A 16,594-nucleotide genomic window follows, 5' to 3' on the forward strand; every position below is an offset into this window, starting at 1 on the left:
CGTGCTTGTGGTAGTCTACTAGGGGTTTACTCTTATTTGTTTGTTTGCGCAAATTCACTCCAAATCAAATTATTAGTCACTAAAGCATTATACCCAATGACACTCTTGTATTTGTTTGTATTGATTAATAAAATACCACACTATTATTTCTTGTCAACCAAAAAAAAAAAAAAAAAAAAAGCCACGTGAAATTGAGATTACAACAACGTTCAAAATCACGACGGCTTACAACGATGGTGGTGCTAGAGGTCGAATTCGTGTTCTTGGGTTGGTTTGTCCATAATACTATGCTTCGTGATGCAATACATTGTAATGCAAACCCCACTATCTAAATTGCAATGTTTCTAACTTAAATCGTTAAATATACAAGGAAAATTTCTTGAAATGAGGAAATTATAAATCAGTTACTTAAATTTTTTAATATTTAATCGATATGTCGTAAGTATTTGATTCTGATCAATATAATAGTTAGACTTCGTATATTATTAATTTATTATTTTCAACGTAAGAATGCGCTATGCCTCAAACTTTCGAATGACGTCATTAAGCTTAACAAACCAATATATTATGCCTTTATTTTGTTTTGCTAATGGATGAGTATCCTATACTCGTTGGTAAACAAAGTACTTATAATGTAGATATAATATGTATGGCACTATAGATGAGTACTATCAATTTGGATTGGTTTACTTTTTTAGTTCAAGTCGCACAAATGTAAAGTAATGTAGCAATCTTATTATTTGAGATATTTGGTTCTATCTTATGGACTCTCATTCTCATTCTGTAATGTTGTTTGATAATCAAAACCGTCTACTTTATAGATTACTTTTCATCTAAATGAACTAAATTCTAAATCGTTTGGTCATCTAATTGTTATCTAATAAATAGACGAACCATGTTTCTCACTTAAACACTGAAGTTTTGACAATGTCAATTGAACAATTAAATGATTTTTGCTTTGGTTGATTTTTTGCAGAGGGGAAAGGGTATATAAAAAATGGACAATTCTAGTCATCAAGCAACATTGCAAGATAATTAATAGAGCCGATAAGGTTTAAGTTAGAAAGTTGCTAGCATTCCCCCAATATGAATGCCTAACGATAGAGATCATACATTCCAAATCTGCAGTTAACAAAAACTAAAGTATAAAATATAAATATTCATACAATTTGAAAACAAAGTATTTACATTAGCTTAATGTTCATATTGATTATTTGGTTGGCCGTATGTCGTTATCACGACGAACATGTTGCACAAAACTTGGGGCGACAAAGCAATAGCTCAAAACCTAACAAGCGAACCAATTATTTGTATTTTTCAAGACTTTAATATGGAACGGTGACGATAAAGTTGCGGTGTTCAAAATTATTCGTGCAATGCTTTATGAATGTGGGTTCATGGTACTTGAATATCTTAGAATATATGGTGTTGAGTTTCTACCCATACGTTTCAAATTTGAAACTTTTGCTTTTTCTCAATAATAATAATAATAAATTTTAAAATGGTACTTGAATTTTTAATAAAAATTTTGACGTACTTCTAATAAGTTGCTTATAAGAAAAAACGCTTTACTGAAGAAAATTGCTTCTAAATCAAGCATGTAACGTGAGTCCATGGTGATATATATAGGGTATTGCTTCTTCATTTATGGTCGTAAGATCAAATAAATTAAAAAAAATCAAATGATAGAAATTAACAAAAACTGTGTGGAAGTACCATCCAATATATATATGTATGTATCGATTAAATTGGAGTAGTGTTTAACTTTTTTCTCCAACCAACTATGTGGATGGAATGGTTGTGATTTGTGAAGGTTGTATCAATTCATATGGTTTAGTTTTGGGTAAATTACACAAAACAACCTCAACTATTAGGTCAAACATAGTTTCATATCCCGTCTTTAAAAAATTTCAATGTCATACCTTATCTACGAATTTGTTGCAATGTCATACCTCTCATCAGTTTGTCTGTTAATTCTTCTGTTAAATGCTGATGTGGCTTAAAAAAATTAATTAAATATTTAAAACTAAAAAAATAAAATCTTTTTTTTTTTTTTGCATGGGACCCATCCCTTATCCCCTTACCTTTCCTCCCCGTTCTCATCTTCCCCCAACCCAAACCCAATAACCCATCGGTGGGTAGGGACTGATTCAAAAGAATGGTGGTGAAGATGATGAGGTGGCGACCACCTCTGACGACGAGGTGAGGCCGGAGGGCTGGGATCTGGTGAAGGAGGGTGCAGGCGGGGCCGATCCACAAGACAAAGAAAAAGAGGAGAAGTGGACGGTGGAGATTAGGTGGAAGGGATCCAAGGTGAAGGTCGGGAAAGGGGAGAGCGAGGGGAGGGATGGTTATAGGCACGGCAAGGGAGAGAAGTGGGGGAGGAAGGTGGGTAAGGTTGGTTTTTATTAGGGTGGTCCCCCATGAAAAAAAAAAAAATTTAAATGAATTTATTTTTTTAGGTTTTAATATTTAATTAATTTTTTTAAACCACGTCAGCATGTGACAGGATTTGGATTTGACAAACAAACTAACGGAATATATGATATTGTAAAAAATTCGTATATAAGCTATAACATTGAAATTTTTTTAAGACAAGATATGAAACTGTGGTTGACCTAATAATTGAAGTAGTTTTATGTAATTTACTATTTAGTTTTCTATTAATTTTATTCATTTAGAAATAGTTTTTGTTTGTTTGTTGGATTTATAATAAATTAATTAGCTAATGACCAGGAATTGAATTATCATGACGTGAATTTTATACTTGTGGAATTGTTGTCAAACGCGGCAAGCATCATTTCATATTCTTTAATCAAAATAATTCCAAATAATTTAAAAAAATGCACACATCAGAATTAGAAATCTTATAAACCCTAGGGACGTGTGCAGCCTCCTGACCCCATTGATGAGCTTCCCTCCATTTTTCAACACTATTTGAATCTATCTCTCTCTCTCTCTCTCTCTCTCTCTCTCTCTCTCTCTCTCTCTTTCTCCCCTCACTTTCTCTCTCTACACACTGTCACTGGTTCGTCGCATTTAATTCAGATGAGGAAGAAGAGGAAGGACGACCACTATCCCTTCTTTAAAACCCTAAACATTCTCCCCCCTTTCCGTTACTCCAAGACCCGCCACATCCGCATCGGCGACATTCTCGTTGATGAAGAATTGGGATCCGAAACCGACGGCTACGATTGCTCCGGAGACTTCAATATGGTTGGACACCCACTCCACCTCCCCGAGGACGACGACGACGACGACGACGACGACGGATTCATGGCCTTACAGTGGTCCTCCCCGCGCCGTATCATTTCCCGATGGTTGTCGACTCTGAAGCGAGGCAAACGGAGGCGATGCGACGCCGTACGGAGCCAGAAGAGACCGAAAGAGGTTGCAACGACGGAGAGGGAGACTGGAGACGAGTCAACGCACGCCACCTGTTCGACGAATGGATTGAACGGCGGTGGCGAGGAAACAGAACCAAGTAAGCAAATCAGAATTTGAATTTCTTGATATAATTGTCGAGTTTTTGAAGATTTTAGTACTAATTATTGAATTTTGTAAAATCCAGGACAGATTGTGAAAGATACGAGCTCAGTCAATTTGGGAGTTGCGTGCGGTTTGGTGTATCTGATTGTCGCCAGTAAAAATGAGCTTGCAAAGACGGCGGAGTTGCGGGCGGAGATGGAGCAGCTGCTTCAAAATGCAAAAGAGGAATTGCAGAGCAAGAATTCGCGTTTCGATTCCAGGCCGGTGGAGCCGAATGAGATGAATTTTGCTTCTTCCACAACCGATCTCCAACAGGCTTCGAGTTCGAGCTCTGAGAACCGGTTTTCGCTTCAATCTGGCATGGGTCGGGAAGTGTGCTCGGAATATGTTAGAAATGGAGAAGGAGAAGTAGAAAGGGATAAATGCGTGGAGGGAATGGATCAACTCGAGGCAGAGGTTGAAGCGGAGTTGGAACGATTGCAGCTCCGCTTAGAATTGGATTCGGAAAATCATTCATCCAATTCTAACTACACGCAGCAGCAAAGATTAAAGGTGCGGAGTGATTTATCATTGATTGAATTCAACTGTTGTTTTGATTGATTAATCTTATGAAACGAATGCTTGAATGTGAAAATGACAGGCTGTTCAAGACACAGCTCATGGAACAGGCGATGACGGTATCTCAGATTTTGGAGAAGAAATCGACACTCATGAAGCAGCACCAGCAGATTATAACGAAATGCCCTGTGACTTCAGAGTACCTGCACTCGAACTCGAGAGAAGGCTGCACGAACTGCTGGAAGCAAGTCAGGAAGAACGGATAAAGGAACTCGAAGTTGCATTAGAGTACATGAAGGACAAGCTTCACGAGAAGGAAATGGAGGTTTCGTGGTGGAGACAAAATGCGTCTGCAGCACTAACATCGCACCAACATCTAGATCCTTCATTGTCGGGTGCTTCCCAGCACAGTTCGGAGAGTACATTTCACTTGTTTAGGTGAGAAAACCAAACTGTACAGTGGCTTTTGAATTCTGTTACCAATTGGCATTGTTAGAAGTGTTGTATATGTTTTGGTTCCGCTTTTACATGTTCCGTGCATCCTTGTTCTCTCAATCAAAACTCCTGAGCTTGCAAAATTGTATATTGAGAAATCATTGGGAAGTGATTATTTTTTGGTTTAAGTTGCTATTTTGACATGTGTTGGATTATTCATGACGATAGAGTGAGCAGCTCTGGGTGGTCCCTCGTTTGATTATTGCGTAGTTACGTTGAACTTTTTCCTCTTATGTCACCCGAAAAAAGTTGTGATTCAAAAAGAGTAAGAATACCAGAACCACCAGTAGCAAAGGGTGAGTTTGAATGAACTGGTTTGTGATTACTATTACAGGGGAGTCTTCATACCGACAGCAGTAACACCAAAGGACGATTTGAGGCTTCCCACGGATGATAATTTGCTCAGCCAGGTGAAACCAAGAGGTTGTTTAGAGTAGTTTTCTTCAAACACAAGCAATTGATGTGTTTTCTCCAGGCGTTTTCTTCGAACACAGGCAATCAATTTTGTGCTTCTTGCGTGATTCTGATATGAGATGGGTTTGCAGAGGACATTGGGCCAATGATTTAAAATTTCAGTTCACACCTCTTCTCTAAACGCTGCTGCTGCAAGTAATGCATTTGGATGTGAGCGAGGCCGCATAATGTTGTTTGGGCCATTGGTTTTTTTTTTTTTTTTTTTTTTTTTTTGTCAGAAGGTGTTAGGGGACAGTGGTATCAAGCACAGAACCTCGGTTCAGGTATATACGCTTTGAACTGTTTGAGTTATAAATTCTTTAAGAACATAATATAATATTTGAATGATCTAATTGGGAATACTATTTGTTCTGAGTAGTCGGTGGATTGTACCGTCGGGTAACAGACCGCTCACATCTTATAAGAAGCACTGAAAGGTCGTTTGAAAATAAAATTTAAAAAAAATTAGAGACCAGTTGATGTCACATATGCTGTGACATAGACATAGTCTTAGTTTCAAATCTGAGATTTCAGTTTCACACTACAGCATCTTTAGCAGTTGGGAAGTAAATGGATTTAAAATGTGACTTAGCATACAAACAACACATGTAATATAATTTGGGTCTATAATTTAAGGTTTATGGTGGTACAATAATTGGATGATTTCGTTTAGAAGCTTCCCCCAATATATAATTTCTATGACACCGTCATATCGTTATTTTAATGTGTCATGCAATGATAAAATTATGTACATGAAATTTTCTTTACGTCACGTGGTGATATTATGTCAATTACACAGTGATACATACGTTAGAGTATTTCTAAGGGAGTTAGCAAAAATTTTCTTTTAAAACTGTCCTTTGCTAACTCATTTGGTACTTTTTTTGTTGCTTTAAAATTTTCTAACTCCAACCCGCTATTCAACTAATTCTTCAAGTTTTATCGTTCACTTTACAATATCCTAACTTTGTTTTATTTTGTGGTGTCCAATTTTTATTTTGAAACACTTTATTAAAATCTCTTCTCCGTATTCGATTACACTGAAAAATCTCTTGTCACTGTTCCGATCATTGTGTTATACGTTTTTATTTTATTTTTTTAGTTTTTATCACAAATAGTCTCTGAAACACTTTATTAAAATCTCTTCTGCATTTTCGATTACACTGAAAAATCTCTCGTCCACTGTTCCGATCATTGTGTTCTACGTTTTTATTTTATTTTTTTAGTTTTTATCACAAGTAATCTCTGAAGTTGAACCATACCATCATGATGGTTCTTGAAAATGAAAATCAATCAATGTGGTATCTAAATACGAGTCTCTCAAATCAATGTGCTCTTTTCAAATTCCGTTAAACCATCTGTTAATATGCTGATATGGCACATATGTGGACTTACATGTCTATTAAATGTTGCCACATGTGTGCAACATTTAATAGACTAGTAGGTACACATATATGCCACATCAGCATATTAACAAATATTTTGACAGAATTTTAACGAAAATACTATATTGATTTGCGATAGTCATATTCAAATATTACTTTAATTGGTTTTCATTTTAAAAAATCATCATCATGATAGTATGGGTCAATTTGGATTATGACTAGTATATGGGCACACACAAAGTGTGTGAGAAAATTTATTATTTTTGTTTTTGAAGTAGAAGGAGAGAGGAAGAGAGTGATAGAGAATGTGAGACTAGGAAGTTTTTATTTTTTAATTAGAGATATGTTATGATTTCATGTAGGTGAAGCTTGAAAAAAAAAAAAATTTTGGTTGTGTGAAATTACATTTTTGCCCCATATTTTTTATTCATGTTCTGTTTTAATTAGAGGATTAAACTGATAATTTCATAAAATTTTGATTGACAATGAGTGTTTTATTAATTAATAGAGATAAGAATTCTTTTTTATTTTGTTATAATTGAATATCCGACTTCTTGTTGACTCTACATATCCAACGGTTGAGAGAGAGGGACCGTGCCTTGACGTCGACGGTTAAAATTCGGTGAACCCGCGTGTGACCCTTGCAGCTGGCCCCCACTAACCGTGAAAGCCGCTGTGCAATCACGTCGCGACACGTTATGGCTAGATTCCCACGCTGAGCAATCACGTCACCGCGTGTACGCAAGTGGTCCCCCACCCCCACCCCCTCCCGCTCTGTTTTTCCGTCCGCTTAAAAAACCCACCACGACCACCTCCTCCCTCTCATTCCCACTAAGCAAAGATTCCAAATTTTCCTTACTTTCCGCTCTTTCTAACTTTCTGTTTGTTTCCCGAGAAAAAAAAAGTGCGCTGTCCACAGTTTCCCTACATTTTATACACATTGAAATGGCCGCTGAATCGAACTCCAAGAGTGATATTTTGACGCTTGAGAAAGTGAGAGAGGCGTTGATTAAACAAGAAGACACCATAATTTCCCGGCTGATTCAGAGAGCAAACTTCCCTTTGAATTCTCCGGCGTACGACGAGGGAAAGTTTCCATCTTTTCCTGGTTCTCTCCTTCAATTTGTTGTCAAGGAGACAGAAGCCCTCCAATCCAAGGTAATTATACTCATTTTGCATTTCGAGAATCTCCGTCTCGAGATTAATTTCCGAGAAACTGGAATATCACGGTGACGGTATTTTTAATTCAATTTCAATCGTGCATTGTCGTGCGATTAAAATAATGATGGTATGTAATTGGCTTGAATATCACTTTGTGACGTGACATCCCGCAAGTTTCTCTCTCGGATTCTTCGTAATCACGTGAATTGTTTTGTTTTCTCCGTTTCTTGTTCTGTACATTTTGGGAAAATCCGAGGTGACAATGATTATTTATGTCTGTCACAAACGTTATCTCTTGATTAATAGGTTGGTCGGTATGAAAGTCCAGAAGAACATCCGTTTTTCCCGGAAAGTTTACCCCCTTCGTTGCTGCCCCTTCCGGCAAATCCACCGGTGATTGGATTTACCCAGAATGTTTTAATTCTTTCGTTTGAATGTTATAATTTTTGGGAAGATAATTTGGTTAAATTTTGTATAGGTATTGCATCCTGCTGCAGGTTCGATTAACATAAACGAAAAGATTTGGGAGTTCTATTTCGACGAATTGCTTCCTCTGTTTGCTGCCCCCGGCGACGATGGAAGCTATGCATCAACTGCTTCTAGTGATCTTGATTGCTTACAGGTAAAGCTGATTTTTAATTATTTTCTGTGTGGGAATAATATAATGCTATTGCGGTTGGTGAAGTGTTTGTGCCACTAATGTTTTGTTTGTAAAGTGATTCTCATGTACAGAAGCACTTATGTTTATGTTTATAAGCTCGAATTGGATCCCATCCGGATCCATTTTATAGGTATTCTAAGAATCCTCATATCTTAATTATTTATCGTGTATGATTGTATCGTCCGGTCATAAATCATCTGATTTTTTATTATTTAAAATTAAATATGGTATTGACGAAAACTGATTGTACGTTGTACGATGAACGATTAGGATATATAAATCTCTAAGATTCTCACAAAGTAAATCCGAAGAAGATCATTTTTCCCTTTTGTAAAAGCACTTGTACTTTTGTACAAGTACTTCTCCGTTGTTATCTAAAAAAACAATCGTACTTTTTTTGCCGAAGTCATGAGTGCTTTGTAAAAGCACTTTTCAAACTCACATGTTACATATTGTAAGATTTGTTTAAGAATGATCTGGAAAGAAGCAGTTACTGCTTCAAATTCTCAATTCAGATGAACTGATCACAGATGTATTTTCATTGAACTGAATGTTGTTTCACCTGAAGGCCATCTCTAGCCGGATTCATTACGGATACTATGTAGCCGAGGTTAAATTCAAGGGTTCCCCTCAAGACTACGAACCAGCGATTCGCGATCAGGTTGGTTGGTTGATTGTAATTTAACAAGTGGAAGTTGAGCTTGGCGTATTTTATACATTGACCGCTTGTGGATTACCTTTCGGGAAGTGTTTTGTAGAGCAGAAAATTAAATGAAATTGGGGTTTGAATTTTTCAGGATAGGGACGGTCTGATGAAATTGTTGACATTTGTGGATGTGGAAGAGATGGTGAAGAAACGAGTTGAGAAGAAGGCAAAGGTGTTGGGGCAAGAAGTAAGTCTAGTTGACAATGCCAACGCTAAAACCGACAAACACAACTCAAGTGAAAAATACAAGGTTGATCCGTCGGTAGTTTCTCGCCTCTACGAAGAATGGATAATGCCGCTCACGAAGCTTGTTCAAGTCGAGTATCTCCTTCGCCGGCTAGACTAGATTCAAAGTGTGATGAATTTTGTGTCTTACATCATCAGGACTTTGATGACATGATTATATAATAAGACTAAGTTCGTAATGTATCCTTGTGTGTTTGGAGATGTGTATTTACCATTTTAGCTAGCGGGAATTTTTTACAATAGAAGGAATCAAACCCGTATTTTACCACTAAAACGTTCTAAGGAGACTAAATTTTAGGATTATCTTTTATAGACCACATGATGTAGCGGTTAATGATTGAATTTCATTTTATATAATTTAAAAAATGAGCCCAACCACATGATGTGGAAAATTTAACCGTATCTTTTCGTAATTGATATGATCTAAATTAAGTGAAGCGAATCATGAGTTTTAAGGTGCAGAACGAAAATATTTTTGTTTCAGAAAAAGACATTACCCAAAAATAAGCCTAATTAATAGGGTTGCTACTTTTTCCAAACTTGCTCATTTTCCACGGTCCGTTATAAGAAAGCCCAAACCATTTACCCAGAAAGAATACGTCGTCGTCGTGACTCGTAAGCGGAAAAATAATAATTAACACCACGAAAATGGAGGAGCTGAGAGCTCAGTAGTCACTACTGCTGACTGGTACGTTACAACAATCCAAACTCTCCTCTCTCTTTCTTCTCAAGGCAGCGAGTGAGAGATTGAAAAAAAATCCCCAAAAATCTGACATGCATTGCTTGTAAACCCTAATTTTGGAGAGTTCGAAGCCAGCATTTCTACTGTCAGCGGGTTTAGGGTTCATTTTTCACTCCGATCGAGCTCACTGTAAGTACGTATTCATTTCTCTGTTTATAATTATATAATATAATTATTTTTCTCTCTGTTATTTTTCCGGCCATGAGTTTCTTCTAGGAGCAGAGCTGTTTGATGATAAATTTGTGAATTTATCTGTTTTATTTTTTAATTTTTGAGCATTTCTGGAGGAATTCACGTGTTTTTTTTTTTATGTGTTTGGTCAGGTAGGTTTAAGCTTTGCTAATTTGATATTATTTATCTTGTTCATCATCTTATGCTTTACTTAACAGACAGATTTTGAATCCAATGGGGGCGTCCTCGAATGCCAAGGGAGATATCGGTATGAGCAGCAAGGGAGAAAGTTTTACAAATGGTGTTGACATGGACATCGACGATAGTGACTATGATGATGAACACGATTACTCGACTAGCCTTAACGACCTGGGGGAAGGACTTCTGATGAATTTCTGTAAGGAGGCAGCAACGTCATTCTTCGTCGAGTATGGCCTCATTAGTCATCAAATCAACTCATACAATGACTTTATAAAAAATGGCATACAAAGGGTCTTCAGTTCTTTTGGTGAGATTGTGGTTGAGCCTGGCTATGACCCGTCGAAGAAGGGAGATAACGAATGGCGCTATGCTTTAGTGAAGTTTGGGACTGTTACCCTTGGCAGGCCAAGTTTTTGGGGTGGTTCTGACAATGATAAGGAGTATAATATGTTGCCTAGGCATGCTCGACTTCAGAACATGACATACTGCTCTAAGATGAAAGTGAATATCACCGTCGAGGTAAATGAATTTGATAATTAAGTTAAGTAGATGCATGAAATTAATTTTAGTGCAGTTCTGCTGTCTCATTTGACATTTTTTTCATGCTGTAGATAGTCCAACTTATCTAGTTATGATTTCGAGCTCTAATTCGCTAAAGTGTTTAACATGAATTTTACTTGACATACTACACTTACAAATCATGATACCATAGTTTGATTTATCATGCAGCTGTATCATAGAATATGGTGGGTGTCCTTTTTGTGTAGTTTCTATGTTGACAACCAATTTGGAGGATAATAATCTTAAAATATTTCTTTTTATCTCCCCATTTCATATGTCTCATAATGTATGGAATATTTGTAATCTGTCAGGTATATAATCAACGACTTGTCAGCAGCGATAAGTTTAAGACTGGAAAAGAACGGTTTCTTGACAAGGAAATTTTAAGTACAGATACCAGAGACATTACAATTGGTAGTGTCCCTGTGATGGTGAAGTCTGACTTATGCTGGATGAAGGACGTTGAGAAAGGTGACTGTGATTTTGATCACGGAGGCTATTTTATAATCAAGGGTGCAGAGAAGGTGAGCCCAAAACTTACTTTAATTTCAGACATGGAGATGACTCATTATTTCTGGTTGCAAATGAAGTTTGCAGATGATCTAAGTGTAGAAATGACAGTTTTTCACTTTTCTGGATTTTTGTTTGTTCAAAGCTACTTGGTGCCTTTAAAATTGTTTAATGGGACTCTGCTATGCAATGTAATGTTTCTTTTCATACGCAGTTTTAGTGACATTTGTATAATGTATAATGCAGACATTTATTGCACAAGAACAGAGCTGTCTGAAGAAACTTCTCATCACAAATAATCAGGGTCTGACAGTAGCATATAGGTCAGAGGTGAAGAGGCATAGGTTAATAATTAGACTAGTTGGAATTTCTAAACTTGAAAACATTGAAGGAGTAGAGAAAGTCCTTACCGTTTACTTCATGTCGACAGAAATCCCTGTGTGGGTATGGTTTTTTGCGCTTGGCGTTTCATCGGATAGAGAAGTTATTGATCTGATTGATTATGGTAGTGAAGATGCCAGCATTTTGAACATACTTTTTGCCTCAATTCGCGATGCCGATAAAGCTACTGAAAAAGTGGATGGGGGCTTCCGTAGGGGGAAGAATGCCCTCAAATATGTGGATGATGTGATAAAGAAAACTGCATTTCCACCTGGGGAAAGCATCGAAGACTGCATTAACTTGTATCTTTTTCCCAATCTCAGAGGCCTAAAGCAAAAGGCTCGCTTTCTTGGGTATATGGTGAAGTCTCTGTTACAAGCCTCCGCTGGTCGCAGGAAATGCGACAATAGGGATGACTTTAGGAACAAGAGGTTGGACTTGGCAGGTGAGCTTCTCGAACGAGAGCTAAAGGCGCATATCGGACATGCGAGGCGGCGCATGGCAAAGGCCTTGCAGAGAGACCTTTACGGTGATCGGGTTGTGCGGCCAATTGAACACTACCTAGATGCCTCCATAGTTACTAATGGCATCTCGAGAGCATTCTCAACTGGAGCATGGTGTCATCCCTTCAAGAGAATGGAGAGGATGTCTGGTGTAGTGGCTAATGTTGGGCGAGCAAATCCGCTGCAGACAATGATTGATATGCGGAAGACAAGGCAGCAGGTTCAATATACAGGGAAGGTTGGAGATGCAAGATACCCGTGAGTAACTTTTAACTTATCTCAACTTTTGTCTCCTGCTGTCGTGCAATAGCTTTATCCTAGTAGGCGGTCCAAAGAATATAGCTTTAGCTTAAAAATGCTCTGCTCATAGATATTTCTTCTTCTTTTTTTTTTCAGCTGAAAGTTCTTCCTTACACTATTAGAACCTTTGTTATTCCATTCCATACATCAACACCAAAAACACATTAAGTTCTTTTTTGTTGTAAATGAGTTTAGATTTCATTGGGATGAAATTATTTACCTTAAGCTGTTTGCCATTCTCTTACTAACTACATGCTCTATAAAATATCTGCTGCATTAAATCCTTGGGGGCTTTACGGTTTTTTTGTTTGCAAGATATTTGGACAAATTGAAATTGTGGCTTACAGAACCTTGTGGATGCAGGCATCCTTCTCACTGGGGTAAAGTTTGCTTTCTCTCAACCCCAGATGGTGAGAATTGTGGGCTTGTAAAAAATTTGGCTACCACTGGATTAGTAAGTACGAATATATTGGAATCTCTACTACCTGAATTGTCTCTCTGTGGAATGGAGAAATTGGTGGATGATACTTCTACCTCACTGCAAGGGAAGCTCAAAGTTTTTCTGAATGGGGACTGGGTTGGAGTTTGTGAAGATTCCCTCTCATTTGTCTCGGAACTCAGGAGGATGCGACGTAGGAAAAAGTTGCCACCTCAGGTTTTCTCTTGTTCAATCCCATTGATGAGTTTCAAATTTCAAATTGCTTTGGTCTTGTTATGATGGCCATAATTTATTTTTGCTTCAGTTTAGGCAGACATTTGAATTACAATGTGTAAAGATGACCTTCAGACAATAATCTTGTACTACAGCTTTAGGAGCAATGTTGATCACACTATTTCGTGTTTTAGTATAACCTTTTTCTTATTTTTGGTTGGTCTCTTGATTACATGTTTATACATCATAATTGTATTTTATTTGATACCCAAGAAGCTAGCCATTGTTGAATGCTTTCCTGATCTATTTGCATTTGCTTTATTAAGTTGGTTGTTATTTCCTTCCAGTTTGATACTTCTGTCTTTTAATTAGGGATTTCAATTTGCTCACTCTTTGCTGATAAGTAATCAACCTTTATGTGATTCTCAAAGTTTTAGTTACCTGCTAATTCTATGATAGTTTTAATTAGTAGTAAGCAGATAGATGATGTATGTCTGCATTATTGGAAAAAATTTAGTTTAACTGCTCTTCATACATTTTTTTTTTCACTAGGAAGCAACATGTACTTTTGATGCATATCTCAGTTATTAGAATCAGTTCACATCACCTGTTATTTATACAGTTATTTTCCTTTGCTAATAAGCAATTAGCGTGCATTTTTATGATGGATATCTAACACTGGTCAATTTTGTCTTAGGTGGAAATCAAAAGAGATGAAAAGCAAGGAGAAGTACGAGTATATTCTGATGCTGGAAGGATCCTACGCCCTCTCTTGGTAGTTGAGAATTTGAACAAGATAAAAGCATTTAAAGGGGGAAAGTATCCATTCCAGTATTTTCTTGACAAAGGAATAATCGAGCTTATTGGAGCTGAAGAAGAGGAAGACTGTAGTACTGCATGGGGCATTAGATATCTGTTCATGGAAGAAAAGGGAAAATCAGCTGTAAAGTACACACACTGTGAGCTGGACATGTCATTCCTGTTGGGTTTAAGCTGTAGCATTATCCCATTTGCGAATCATGACCATGCAAGGAGGGTCCTCTACCAGGCCCAGAAGCACTCGGCGCAGGCTATTGGGTTTTCTACCACAAATCCTAACCTTCGAGTGGATACGCTGTCTCACCAACTGCACTACCCCCAGAGGCCACTTTTTCAGACAATGACGTCCGACTGCCTTGGCAAACGAGGACACCAACTGGGTCAAAACAGAGTTTTGCCAAAGCCCGAATTGCACAATGGTCAGAATGCGATTGTGGCAGTCAATGTTCACTTGGGATTCAACCAAGAAGACAGCATAGTAATGAACCGGGCATCATTGGAACGTGGTATGTTCCGATCTGAGCATATCAGAAGTTACAAGGCTGAGGTTGACAACAAGGACTCCCTGGAAAAAAGGCGGAAGCCTGATGATTGTGTCAATTTTGGCAAGATGCAGAGCAAGTTTGGCCGGGTTGACAATCTCGATGAGGACGGCTTTCCATACGTCGGTGCAAACTTGCAGAGTGGTGATATCATCATCGGGAGGTGCAGTGAATCAGGAGCTGATCATAGCATCAAACTGAAGCACACCGAAAGGGGAATGGTTCAGAAGGTTGTGCTTTCTTCTAATGATGATGGAAAAAACTTTGCTGTTGTTTCTATGAGACAGGTAAATCTTACAGTGAAATAATTTTTTAAGGCATGCCTATTGTTTTTATTCCAGTTTAAGAATTTCCATTCACTAATTATATTGTAACTTTTTGAATAGGTTCGCTCACCGTGTCTTGGAGACAAGTTCTCGAGCATGCATGGGCAAAAGGGGGTTCTAGGTTTTCTGGAGTCCCAAGAGAACTTCCCTTTCACAGTACAAGGGATAGTTCCAGATATTGTTATAAATCCCCATGCATTTCCGTCAAGACAAACTCCTGGTCAACTCTTAGAAGCTGCTTTAGGGAAGGGAATCGCCTCTGGTGGTCAGAAGAGATATGCCACCCCATTCTCTACTCTCTCTGTCGATGACATCGCAAAACAACTGCATAGGTAACTGTGTCGTTCTATTTCATGACTTGTATACTTCCACTGCACTGTAAAACAGTACATTTTAATTTCACATTCCACCCTGACATCATTTTACTTCTCAGACTCAGCCCTGGCATTTTCTTTTGAAATTTCTCTCTCTGGGCATTTGGCTTGCTAAATTAGTTTGAATTTTTACTGAATGTTTGTTGCTATGTAAAAGAATGTTAAAATCTTTCTTCATTGGGTTGTTCTAAGTATGTGCCAGGGTACCCTGCATAACTTCACTGCCATGCTTTCCCTTGATGTTTCTGAGTACAATCATTTTGACCCTTGGTTTTTCAGTTATCGGTTCGATTTTAACTTTCGATGTTATTAGTTGGTACTTGGTGGGTCACATGTCTATGAATTGTTCTCGCATACAAGCAGATGGTCTTTCCTCTTTTCCCCGTAGAATGGATTAGAGTTGTTCATGTGTCGTTTAATATCTATGTCAGGGCTGGATTTTCAAGATGCGGAAAAGAGAGAGTATACAGTGGTGGAACCGGTCAAATGGTTCGTTCCCTCATATTCATGGGCCCCACCTTTTATCAGCGCCTGATTCACATGTCTGAAGACAAAGTAAAGTTCCGGAACACTGGGCCAGTCCACCCTCTCACCCGTCAGCCGGTGGCAGATCGGAAGCGATTTGGAGGGATCAAGTTTGGAGAAATGGAACGTGACTGCCTAATAGCACACGGAGCTTCGGCAAACTTACATGAGCGCCTATTCACTCTCAGTGACTCCTCCCAGGTGTATATCTGCCAGAAATGCGAACACGTAGCTAATGTGATCCAACGGTCGGTTGAAGGAGGACGTAAGATCAGGGGTCCGTACTGCCGGAATTGCAATTCTGCAGATGATCTTGTGAAGGCAAACGTCCCGTATGGGGCGAAGTTACTGTGCCAGGAGCTGTTCAGCATGGGGATCAGTTTGAAGTTCGAGACTCGGTTTTCTTAGAGTGAAGGAGTAGTTGTGGAATGGGGGAACCCTAAATCTGACTGATGAATATTTTGATTAGTACCAATCTGCAGCTTTTGTATAATTTGTTGCTACAAATTGTTATTAGGACATCTGAAATTCTAATGGTCTCTTCAGAGAATCTGAAAATGTGGGCTAGTCTACTTGACAAGGACAATGTGCTCGCCCTCTTGCATTTAGGTTCAAATCTTTCGCCCCCATAAATTTGATGGATCACTTGTTTGTTTGGATCACTTTACATTTGTATTCTTATTCTTTAGGTCCCAAAAATCATTTTTACGAAAAAATCACGAAAATCGAAAATTATATGACCGTTAAATCAAATGGTGGTCATTTTAGTTTCCTTGAATGACTGTATTCGTCTGTTTTTATCATTACAATTAGATGCCTTAATGGTTTTAGAT

At 38.1% G+C, this 16,594-nt stretch overlaps 3 protein-coding genes across 4 annotated transcripts; all 3 read left to right on the plus strand.

The window, feature by feature from the left end:
- Positions 1-2,951: 2,951 nt before the first annotated feature.
- Positions 2,952-4,640, plus strand: LOC137719787 (protein POLAR-like 1). Its single transcript, XM_068458809.1, has 3 exons — positions 2,952-3,484; positions 3,572-4,041; positions 4,130-4,640. Exons 1-3 carry the CDS (start codon positions 3,049-3,051, stop codon positions 4,487-4,489), a joined length of 1,266 nt encoding a protein of 421 aa, XP_068314910.1. The 5' UTR covers positions 2,952-3,048; the 3' UTR covers positions 4,490-4,640.
- A 2,582-nt stretch (positions 4,641-7,222) lies between these two features.
- LOC137743824 (chorismate mutase 2-like) lies at positions 7,223-9,333 on the plus strand. The gene is made up of 5 exons (XM_068483761.1): positions 7,223-7,538; positions 7,848-7,934; positions 8,020-8,163; positions 8,771-8,863; positions 9,000-9,333. Exons 1-5 carry the CDS (start codon positions 7,326-7,328, stop codon positions 9,252-9,254), a joined length of 792 nt encoding a protein of 263 aa, XP_068339862.1. The 5' UTR covers positions 7,223-7,325; the 3' UTR covers positions 9,255-9,333.
- Positions 9,334-9,782: 449 nt separating this feature from the next.
- Positions 9,783-16,417, plus strand: LOC137734910 (DNA-directed RNA polymerases IV and V subunit 2-like). 2 transcript variants are annotated; one of them, XM_068474233.1, is made up of 8 exons: positions 9,783-10,029; positions 10,286-10,787; positions 11,141-11,353; positions 11,586-12,481; positions 12,887-13,178; positions 13,873-14,823; positions 14,923-15,194; positions 15,668-16,417. In XM_068474233.1, exons 2-8 carry the CDS (start codon positions 10,302-10,304, stop codon positions 16,167-16,169), a joined length of 3,612 nt encoding a protein of 1,203 aa, XP_068330334.1. In that variant the 5' UTR covers positions 9,783-10,029; positions 10,286-10,301; the 3' UTR covers positions 16,170-16,417. The 2 variants fall into 2 exon arrangements, with proteins under 2 accessions (XP_068330334.1, XP_068330342.1); XM_068474241.1 differs by having other exon boundaries at positions 9,783-10,025.
- The last annotated feature ends 177 nt before the right edge of the window (positions 16,418-16,594 follow it).

This window comes from Pyrus communis, chromosome 1 (assembly GCF_963583255.1).
Source record: "Pyrus communis chromosome 1, drPyrComm1.1, whole genome shotgun sequence".
NCBI lineage: Eukaryota > Viridiplantae > Streptophyta > Magnoliopsida > Rosales > Rosaceae > Pyrus > Pyrus communis.

Excerpts from the sequence above, each read along its gene's own strand:
- LOC137719787 (XM_068458809.1), top strand. The coding sequence starts at position 3,049 with ATGAGGAAGAAGAGGAAGGACGACCACTATCCCTTCTTTAAAACCCTA. Across the intron at positions 3,485-3,571 it reads TGGCGAGGAAACAGAACCAA|GACAGATTGTGAAAGATACG; the intron begins GTAAGCAAATCA and ends TGTAAAATCCAG. Across the intron at positions 4,042-4,129 it reads CGCAGCAGCAAAGATTAAAG|GCTGTTCAAGACACAGCTCA; the intron begins GTGCGGAGTGAT and ends TGAAAATGACAG.
- LOC137743824 (XM_068483761.1), top strand. The coding sequence starts at position 7,326 with ATGGCCGCTGAATCGAACTCCAAGAGTGATATTTTGACGCTTGAGAAA. Across the intron at positions 7,539-7,847 it reads CAGAAGCCCTCCAATCCAAG|GTTGGTCGGTATGAAAGTCC; the intron begins GTAATTATACTC and ends CTTGATTAATAG. Across the intron at positions 8,864-8,999 it reads AACCAGCGATTCGCGATCAG|GATAGGGACGGTCTGATGAA; the intron begins GTTGGTTGGTTG and ends TGAATTTTTCAG.
- LOC137734910 (XM_068474233.1), top strand. The coding sequence starts at position 10,302 with ATGGGGGCGTCCTCGAATGCCAAGGGAGATATCGGTATGAGCAGCAAG. Across the intron at positions 10,788-11,140 it reads AAGTGAATATCACCGTCGAG|GTATATAATCAACGACTTGT; the intron begins GTAAATGAATTT and ends GTAATCTGTCAG. Across the intron at positions 15,195-15,667 it reads ATCGCAAAACAACTGCATAG|GGCTGGATTTTCAAGATGCG; the intron begins GTAACTGTGTCG and ends TATCTATGTCAG.